Consider the following 10,754-nt stretch of genomic DNA (forward strand, 5'->3'; position numbering starts at 1 on the left):
CGACGTTTGGAATTTGACTCGAGGTCAAATAAATCATTAATCAGAAGACTATTGATCAGGAATGAAAATATCTGAAAGGTTATATTGGGAAATTATAACTTTGTAATCTGAATACTTTCCTTGGTGCCCCAACTTCCTAGTTAAATGATTAAGTAGAAATCGAGTAACTAAGAGAATCTTTAATATAAACGAAGGCTTCGGTTAATGATAGTAAAGACGACAGGACCATGATAGTTCGTTGGTAATGTGACACCAAGGAACTTGAAGCTCGCTCTGTTGATGTTAATGGGGGCTTGTTTAGCTCGCCTTTTCCTGTAGTCAACGATCAGCTCTTTTGTTGTGCTCACATTGAGGGAGAGGTTGTCCTGGCACCACACTGCCAGGTCTCATCATTGTCAGTGACCAGGCCTACCACTGGTGTTGTGGTGCACCTCAAACTTGGTTTTGGAGTCATGTTTAACCACGCAGTCGTGGGTGAACAGGGAGTACAGGAGGGGCCCAAGTGTTGAGGATCAGTGTGGCAGACGTGTTGTTGCCTACCCTTACCACCTGGGGGCGGCCCGTCAGGAAGTGCAGGATCCAGTTGCAGAGGGAGGTGTTTAGTCTCAGGGTCCTTAGCTTTTCCAACCACACTGTAGCTGGGAAACCAGTCACCCTCAAATGGTGCACCTTTAGCCCCTTGTCAGCTACACTGGGGTGGAACTAGTGAAAGCAATGTCCAAAAACATTGCCTGAAACTTGATTTTCAAAAATAACTGGAAATTGAGGAATCTGCTTTTAAACTGATGCACCCAATGTGGTAGGATTCTGACCCATATTGCAACAGACTAGATGGAACTACCAAAGCCTTCATTTCTACACTGCTGGGTTGACATTTGCTATAAAGCAGTCACATTAAAATGTAGAAAATCCATTTTGGCCCCAGTGTAGTGTTCACGGAACTACGCTATTCTATTGAATCCCACATTCATCCAACTCAAACCTTGCCTCATTATTACAAACTTCAATTTTCCCCTGAAGTTCTACCCATTGATATGAAATGCTGAGACCAGACCATTCAATGCCTTTCACATTTTATTAATCCAAAGAGTGCAGTAGATCTTCACATTCGTTTGCTGGTCCTCTTGTATGACATGCCAGACAGAGTCATGGTCTGAAAAGAGAAAGCATCTGTAATCATTACACTCAATAAATCCATGCCAGTACACTATGCTTACCAAACCGGACACGCTCGTTCTCACATTGATTTTGTTCACCCACACTAGAAGCGATCAGGACATGCAGGTTGAAATATCAAACTCCGAAACAGTTATATTTGGGGCAAAAAGCATTTCATATTTATGGCAATTTAGCTAGCTAGCTAATTTGTCCTAGTATATAAACATTGGGTTGTTATTTTACCTGAAATGCACAAGGTCCTCTACTCTGACAATTAAGCCACAGAAAACCGAATGTTTCTCATCATCTCGCCTCCTTTATATGGCGGTTGACAACCAACGTTACAACTCACCAGAGTGTGGACCTTAAAGTTAATCTTTCAATCACCCACATGGGTATATGCTCCTAAGAACCAACGAGGAGATTGGACAGGCCAGACTTGCAGCACATCAAATAGAACCAATTTCTATTTTAGCACCTGGCCACGCAGATGCTTGCTGAGGCGCGCGAGCAGTGTGGGTGCAATGATTGAATAACACGTACATTTATTTTGCGACGCGAGCGGTGGGGTCAGCATGTAATTAGAACATTGGCGGCAGCAAACTGTTGAATTGCGTTCACGGCACTGTCATAGACTAACCATTTTGTTAATGGTATAAATTAACCCTGAAATTGTGTCGCTTCGTGAAACCCCCAGCCATATGCCCCAGACTCACGTTGACGAGGGTGTTTGCGTCTGTAAGTTCTGTGACATATTCGATCCCATTCAGGATGGCCGTCAGCTTGTTACCTTCCCTCATCACCACAGACTGAAACAGGAGAGGTCAACGGTTAGATCTGAAAGCAGTGGTCACCAACTAGGACCAATTTAACAGGCCCAAGTTGGATGGCCATATATGGAGAAAAAAAGAGAGACAGTGTGCATCAGGTGTGTGAGTTGGTTTTGAGACGCAACTGTGCGCCCAGTCCCTGGAGAGCAGAGGAGATTCTGCCAACGAAAGTCAGTCCTCCCACAACATCACTGGGACCTGAACTAACCATAGTGACCCCACATCAGCTGAACTTTTAGTTTAGTTAGATACTGGCTGTATATGTAGGGAGACGGATAAACCCAGGCTACATGTATGAAACTCATGGTTGGGTTGTGACATGCGCCACCCACATTGACCCTCTCCCCGGTCGGCGACTCGAGCTCCGTCTCCTGGCCAATGGTGAAGGAGTTGGTGAGGATCTTTGTCCCCGTGGTGACAGTCACCTTGAAGTGGTCTCCAGTCTCCTCAATCTCAGAGATGCTCTTGATGTCTTTGCCCTCTTGGATAAGCTCATCAGGGAGACCTACATGTTTGCGGCAGCGAGAGAGTCATATACGGTGCTTTGTAGTACTACAAAAAGTAAATTAATTACTACTACTGAAGTAAAGCGCTGATGCACTATAATATGGCAACACAATGATCTGAATGCATTCCCAGCTTGCACATAACATTCTGAGGACCATACGCTTTAGGGCTTGGTTATTTTGCAGACCACATTCTGCCAATGGTGCAGGACAGGTGCTTGGCTTTGGAACATTCTCATTAAGGAATTTGACAAAATGTTATTTTCTTGGCATTTCATTATTTGATCAGAATATTCCCTGAAAGTTCAAACATTTAATTTAAGGTAAAGTTCGAGGAACATTAGTTATTTTACATTGGGAATGTTCTCAAGTTGTTCAGCTGACTTTAAATATTCTCCTGTGGGAATGTTAGTACCTCAGCATAATGTTCTGTAGGTTCTCATAGTTACAGTTAAAGTTATGTTCTCAGAACACTAAGAACTTGCCATACAAAAACATTAATCAAAACACATTCCGTTCTCAGCTTCAACAAACGCCATCTTCTCTTAAGTGTGTTGGCCACACCTGATCTTAATGAGTGCTTGTTCCTGTTGAAATGGTTCACTTTCAATGAGTTACAAAACTAATGCATGACAACTCCATCCTGGTGGCACAGTGGATTAATTCCACGGATAGAGGACAGAAGAGCATAGGTTTGAATCTCAATGACACAATAAATGATTAATGCCTAGGCAAATCATTTAACAATCCCATTGGTGCTGGAAGTTCAAAATAGTTAGCCCAAACCAAACTAGCGGTGTTAAGTTCAAAAAATATATATAAATTTGTTGTTAAATCTAACACCATTTCAAGTACCCATTGCATTCGCAGTCACCATTGATCTTCATTACTGAAAGGACTACGACTTCTGAAATGTACACCCCAAGTCTAATCAAATGTACAAACCCAACTGCAAGACTTACCAACAGCCTTCATGAAAGACTCAAAGTTGTCATGTGACTCCATCTGGTATTTCCCTGAGAAAGACATGGTGACTATAAGACAGTGACAGTAGAGTCAGCCACAGCTCCCTGCTTGTCTTTATACCCCCATCTATCCAGCCCTGCACTCATTAACTAACTAAAGGTGTCTACAATTGAGAGCCCCTCCCCTCATATCTTCCCCGCTACTTGCCTGTAGGCACAGATCTAGGATCAGCTTCCCAGCCAAGGGCAACTAATCTAGATCGCAATGGTCAACTTTATTATATTCCACTTCTCATCCTCTCGTCTTTGACTTTGACCGTGTGAGTGATCATTGATCTGATTTGATAAACAAAGCCTCCTCGACTCCTTAGAAAAATGATAAGCAGTCTCATCATTGTAATACAAGTGTATGGATCAATCAACACATTTCAAATTCAACTTGACTTTATCTCGCTATACACCTGTGTTGAAATTAAACTAGGCGACATTGCACTTTGAGTTGAGAGGTGTATTTTGTCTCCCTGCACTATAAAAAAGTTGATTCAATGTACAATTGTAAGGCAGCAGACTGCAATAGGATTGTGAGTTTGCAAAAATGTTTGGCATATAGCTGAACCAACATATATTCTCAAGTTGAATTTTAATGTTCACTCAACTTTTCATTTGACGTTGAGTGAACATACAATTCAACTTGAAAAGCCATAGAATTAATCAAACCTTAAATGACTGCCATACTTCTATTTGATTTAGGTAGTCTCAAAATAACTGGAACAGCCATCTCAGTAACAGATATCCAACTATAACAGATTGGATTTCTTTAGAAAAATGTGTTACTTATGTTGGTGTAGCTTAAGATAATCAACCAATCAATATACGCAAAAACACAGTTCTAAAAAGAAAAGTATTCAACGTACAATTGTAAGGCAACCAGCTGCAATAGGGTTGTGAGTTTGCTCCACATCTGGGAATATAGCTGAACCAACATACAGTGTTGACTTCCAAAAACAAACATGAAATTGTAATTAGACTCAACAAGTTTTTATACATTCAGCTCACTGTGAAAAGTTTGCAAGAAACAAACGTTCACCCATTAGCTACATTTATTTTCCTTCTGAAGTCCAACAAACTCAGAGAATAGGTGATTAATCAATTGAATCCTACAGTAAGAACCATATAGGTGACAATTTTTCCATTTTAAGATAATCAGTTATTTTTATATTATTAATCATGCTAAATTAGTTTTATGGTGACAAGACCATACCCATATCTTCTTTTAATGATTTCAAATAATACTTTTTTTTTGCCGTTTTAATTTTTAGAATGTGGAAGAACAGTATATCTCCAGTGATTATTTCAGTTTGTGGAAGAAGAGTATATGTGACATTTTGCATGACTCTTGTAAGATGTCCTTTTTTAACACCTGATATGTTTTAAGTACTTTCAAGTACAGATGCCCTTCATATAAATTACTTAAATGCAATATGCAATTAATTAATTTGTATGGAGGTTCATTTAAAGGTGGTCTATCAACTTTAGCACTGATGACTATTCTTAAAAGTTGAGTCATGAAATCTTAGATTTAAAATGAAGCCCTCAATGTGAACATACCATAGAACTACAAAAATAGAATACAAAAATTAATTCAATCAAAACAAGCACAACTTGTAAATATCATATATGGATCAATGTATTATATTATATTATCAATATTACAAAACGTAAAAACATTTTCTTTGTGTTTAACACTATGATCACAATTAAGTTTTGATCTTAAAATTAAATTAATTCAATATATTGTGCTGAGTTCAAAATGTGGTGACAGACACAAATTGTAATGAATCAAAAAGAAAACATCAAATGAATACTACATAATGTATGTGACATTTTTGTTTTTAATTCATTCAGATTAAAAAAGGTTCAAATGTCACACACAAAATAATTCTCAACAGAACACATTGTATATTAGATTCAATTATACTATACAGGTTCAATATATTGGGGTTCAAATAAACTTGATTCACAGAAAAACCTACTATTAATTATGTAGCTTGGTTTCAATTCAACAAATTATTCACTCTGCAGTGATTCATAAAAAGAGCGTGCAGCAGCTGGCAAGTAGTTGAGCATGGTCATCAGATCTTGGTACTTGTTTTTTTTGATGGGCAGAGGACTCTCATATGCTCTAGGGTAGTGGCTTGCAAAATAGGGAGGTTGAGGTGTAGCTCCTTGTTTTGGTTTGGAGATCAGCCACGATTTCCATCCCTCAAATAGACTGTGGCTCTGTCTGGTGTACAGATTCCAAGGATCCTCAACTGAAATTAGAACAGAAACATTTGAAGTTCCTGACATCAATAAACCACTTTCACAGTCAAGCATTAGGATATTTTATTGTTAGAACAACATGTTGCATGTTGATGGGATGTTAGTAAACTATTCTCTGTGCAATACCTGTGACTTTTAACTACCTCACTGAGGTGATCTGAAGTCCAGCTGGTCGCTTGAGGACAGAATCTGGGAGGTGCCTGAAGTCTTCACATTGCATCCTCATCACCTTGAATGGTTTTGCTGGTTGTGCTTCAAGTATCATCTTTGAAACATCATCAGGTGTATGAAGGACTGACACCTTGTGCCTCTTCTCGGTGGTGGCAAAAGATCGATCACAAGGAAGAAAAGAATGACCAGAGACCATGAACCTCTGCTCAACTTGGGTAAAGTAACCCATAGAGACGAGCATCGACATCAGATTGAGCATCCGCCAGTTGTTATTCTGCCCACAGCATCTGTCACTGAATATGCTCAACCTGCGCACCTCTGGTTTGGTGAGTGGCGTGAATGTTGTCTTCACCCACTTCATTATGCAGCTTGCCACCTCAATGGACCCTCGGTGTGCAATCCCTTCATGCCAAACACACATGTATGCAGGATCTTCTTTTCCAAGTTCCTGGATGCAAAAGTTAAAATTTGACATCTGCCACTGGTAGTAGACATTGGAGTGGGTCAGATTAGGGGTGTACATCACCCCCTGTAGATCCACAGAAGTGACATGGCAGTCAGCATTGGCTTTAGCCCACTCAGTGTCACTTTGAAGCTGTGTGTAGGCCTTTTCGGCTTTTCGATGGTGCAACTCACTTTCAACTGCAATCTTCCTCTTCTCCTCTTCAGATGTTGCTGCTGACATCTTAGTGAAGAATGCGTCACATTTGCCACAGGTGTCACTCCTGGGTTGGCCGAAATTGAGACTCTGCTGTTTGAAAATGTCCCTATAAACCCAGAATTTTGCAGATGATGTGGTATTCTTCTCTTTGTAGAGTCGGTACATTCGCAACAAATTCAGATCAGGGCTGAGGTATTCTCTGTGTACATCTCCCTTCATCCGAGAGTAGTGGTTCTGGGTTCTTGGGAAAGATAAAATGTGCTCCTTGATGCCCTCTTTCACTGTAGCATGTATCCGATGTGGCCTGTAAGGAGACAACAAGGTATTGTTAAACTTGTATTCTCTCAATGGTCTAGGGACCTGCCTACATTTCAATTAGCAGGTTATTAAAAAGTAGTACAGAGAATACAATATGTTTGTAATTGATATTCATATAGACATTAATTCATATTTTCACTTGCCTGAAGACGGTTGTTGGTTAGCTGGAAAACAGACATGAAAGTAACCTTGCACACATTCAATCTCTGGCCTGCTTGCTGTACATGGTATTTGAAGGTTTGTTTCCGTCGTTTGTTCTCCTTTGTATCCTCAGGTTTACGTCTCCGTTTCACCTCATGCTGCAATAAAAATTGACAATGATGAATTCAGAATTTAATATACTGTAGCACATTCAGGATATTGCTTGATCAGGACCTCCATCTTTCACACACTCCCAATCTATACACAGAATGAGTTTGTATTGCACCATTGCGTAACACAGCAGTTTTAGAGTTAACGTTAATGTACGTATCATTCCTGTCAAAGTTAAAATATGCAAGTGTTCAATATAGCTATTATAATAATAGGCGTTTTGTCTTATTTCTAACCTGTTCTAAGCCGGAGAGAATCAACGCTTGTTGTTTCTCATATGGGACAGTATAGAAACTGTTGAACAGATGCAGCTTGCGTTCATCAGTCAACTTTCCACAATCCTTTCTGCACGTCGTGGAACACGCTCTTCCCTGCAGGATACAGTGTAACTAGCTAGCTACTGTAGCCATGTCGAATCATCCTGTGGATGGAGAAAAAGTAGCTCGCTATGTTTCTTCTATAATCTAGCAATAACATTTGTAACGATAATGTATGAGTTAGTAGCCAACGAACTTTAGCTAATATGTTCTCTCTATAGTTACAAATTAGACAACCCAGAACATACATGTTAGTTACTATACTCCATAGCTAGCTAGCATGATTGTTTGATATACGGTTCTTCCACATACCTCTTTTGGACAGCTTTTCCCAGTTTTTTCTGACCCTTACGATTTGTATAGGGTTTTCCTGCATCCCATAAGATCTTCCTTTGCCTGTCTTTCCATTCTTTTAGTTTGGTTTGTGAGTGCTTTTTCCCACATTTCTGCAATTTTCATCAGCAACAGAAAGGTTGTGCGCTTGTCCGTTCATTCTGAGTGATGCACATAAACGGTTATTCCACGATGCTATCTTTAAATTTAAAATTATTGTTAATTAGTCTGGAAAGTTGCCGAAACCGGTTCACTATAGAAAAATAGTGTCCAATAATGATTTTTCATGTATATCTCTTTTTTAATGTTCCATATATGGTTATTTGTTTGTAGGATTCAATCCTGTTTTGTTAAGTGAAGACACTTGCCAGTCGATCAGCGCATACTCCGATTTCACGTCCTGGTAATCCTTCTAGCATCATGTCCATTTGGTGATGTTTTTTTCACTGGAATCATATTGCAAGTGCACTGCCATTTGCAAATATGTTTCAATGGGCATTTATGATCACAAATTTGTCATGCTCAAAAAATCCACTGCAGTGCGTGGGTGAGCAGGGAGAACAGGGATGGCTGGGCAGTGATTCTGGTTCCTCTCCATCGTGGGGCCCCATTTCAGAATGTCACTTTTGGAGGTAGATGTTTAAACATACAAATGGACCAAGTCACCACCTGGTCACCCGTCCATCTGTCAAGTCCAGTACCCAGTTGACACCAAACGATACAAACTGACACCACACCCACTCTCGAACTTGATGATGAACTTGGAAAATCCACTTTTTACCATGCCTTGCTACGTGGTCTTTGAATGAGCAATCTCACAGAAATGTTCCTCTTGTCCAGATGGGTTAGGGCAGTGTGCACCTGTCTTGCGACTCTGGGACATTTCTAAATGTCTGCATTTTCGGGATGCAAAAATGAATGAGTCTAGGGTGTCAAATATGGGGGCTGATTCTGGTCCTTGAACCTAGAGCCAAAACTTCATGATGACCTGGGTCTAAGAACAGTTTCTAAAGTTTTAGAACTCTAGGTCTACCTTAGCTTTCTTGGGAACAAAGGTAACTATTGCAGGCACTGTCTGTCTCTGTGCACCCCAATATGTCTCTCCTTCCAAGCTGTGTGTGTGTGATTTAGTTTTTCTTTGAAATTTTATGGGAGAAATGACTGATTTACAGTTCATGGGGTTTGCCAAATCACACATATGAAGTTTTGAAAAGATTTGACCTTTTTAACCCTTCAAAACAGCCCCTATGACACCATTTAAAGGCACTTCCAGTTTACACAGGAAGCTATAAATCAACACATATCCTCCTTGTGGAATGCCTTTACAGAATTTTGAGTTTTAAGTCCTTACGTTAAGAACTGACTTATATATGGAGGGTTTAATGAGTGTTTATCAGAAAATCACTGAAAATCACAGTATGGAAAAGCACACTTTAAAAAGATTTTGAACACGCTGCAACTGGATCTGTAACTGAAGCTTTTAATCGTTGAAACTACCACATCCCGTGTCCTGATGTGAATACTGTCATTGAAGACAGGTTTCTGAAAATCGCAAATGAAATAAAATAATAGCCTGCTTCAAGTTGACTTTAGAACAACACTGTCATCTCAGATTTTCAAAATTGTTTTGAATCAAAAAAATCAAGATTAACTGTGTAAGAGGCTAATGCCAGCTCAGCTTAGCATTTAGCACAGATTTAGGGAGGACCTTTTCAGGAAAACCAGAAAACCAAATAAATAAAATAATTTACCTTTGAAGAGCTTCTCTGTTTTCACTGTCACCCAAATAGTAAATGTTCAGTTTTTCCTGAAAGAATCCTTTTAGGAGAAATCCTATTTTTTCACATTTGGTCAAACAAACCGGGCATTCAGTCAACAAAACGTCAAACTTTTTCCAAATTAACTATGGAAATGCCATTGCAGGCTCTGTTGTTTAAATCAATCCACAAGGTTTTTTTCACATATCCTTCATTGATATGTGTTTGTGGATAACTTTTCTTTGACATCTGTTGGGAAAATGACTGACTTTCAGATCATTTCGACGGGGACACCTAATCACACATGGAAATGTTTTGAAACGGTCAATCTTCCTTTCAATGCCTTCAAAACAGCACCTTCAAAACAGCACCTATGACACCATTTTAAGGCACTTCCTGGTTTACAGCCAGGAAGCTGACAAGTGAAAACATATCCTCTCATTTCCTGGTTGCAATTTCATCTTGGTTTTAAATCTTTATGTTAAGAACTGGCTTTGCAGTTCTGGAAACTTTCAGAGTGTTTTCTTTTCCAAATCACAGAAAATCACAGAAATCTGCATAGTCGAGCATCTTTTTGTGACAAAATATCTTGTTTATAACGCTGCAACTTTTTTCCAAAAACAAATACCTACTGAGTTTCAACATCACCAATTTGACATTGACGATTTCTCATAAATGATGATAGATAAATGGCTGTTTTTTTTTACTGACACCGGAGGTTCCTTTACTTTGACGTGAAGCGGAAAAAATATTGCTCTATTTTCATTTTGGACCTTTAATCCCAGGAAAATGGCCATAACTCAAAAACCGTTGAGGCCTTGACGCCATCTTGTTCAGGGCCAACTGCCCATTATGCCAAACTTATGCTCACCAAGTTTCGGCTTCAAAATATTTTCCATTTAGGAGATAAGGCCACGTCGTGATTCATGATGTTTTGTACATCGCCCCCACCCTTCCCAACCAGCTACAGTACTGGGATCGGTTTCTGTGTCTTCAGCGTGCTGTGTTCTTTCAATGGGGCGTGTAATGAAGGAAATCCCTCGCGCTTTGACCGGTTGGCGGGCAAAATAATGAAGTGTCACGTGAATTTAGCTGCGCGTCAGG

The 10,754-nt window shown here is 39.7% G+C and overlaps 1 protein-coding gene across 1 annotated transcript; it reads right to left on the bottom strand.

Moving 5' to 3' along the window:
• Nucleotides 1–1,102: 1,102 nt before the first annotated feature.
• LOC135553360 (fatty acid binding protein 1-B.1-like) lies at nucleotides 1,103–3,523 on the bottom strand. The gene is made up of 4 exons (XM_064985532.1): nucleotides 3,457–3,523; nucleotides 2,321–2,493; nucleotides 1,875–1,967; nucleotides 1,103–1,153 (listed from the first exon to the last, which is right to left on the bottom strand). The coding sequence occupies exons 1-4, from the start codon at nucleotides 3,521–3,523 to the stop codon at nucleotides 1,103–1,105; spliced, it is 384 nt and encodes a 127-aa protein (XP_064841604.1).
• Nucleotides 3,524–10,754: the final 7,231 nt, after the last annotated feature.

The sequence above is a fragment of the Oncorhynchus masou genome, chromosome 1 (assembly GCF_036934945.1).
Source record: "Oncorhynchus masou masou isolate Uvic2021 chromosome 1, UVic_Omas_1.1, whole genome shotgun sequence".
Classification (NCBI taxonomy): Eukaryota; Metazoa; Chordata; class Actinopteri; order Salmoniformes; family Salmonidae; genus Oncorhynchus; species Oncorhynchus masou.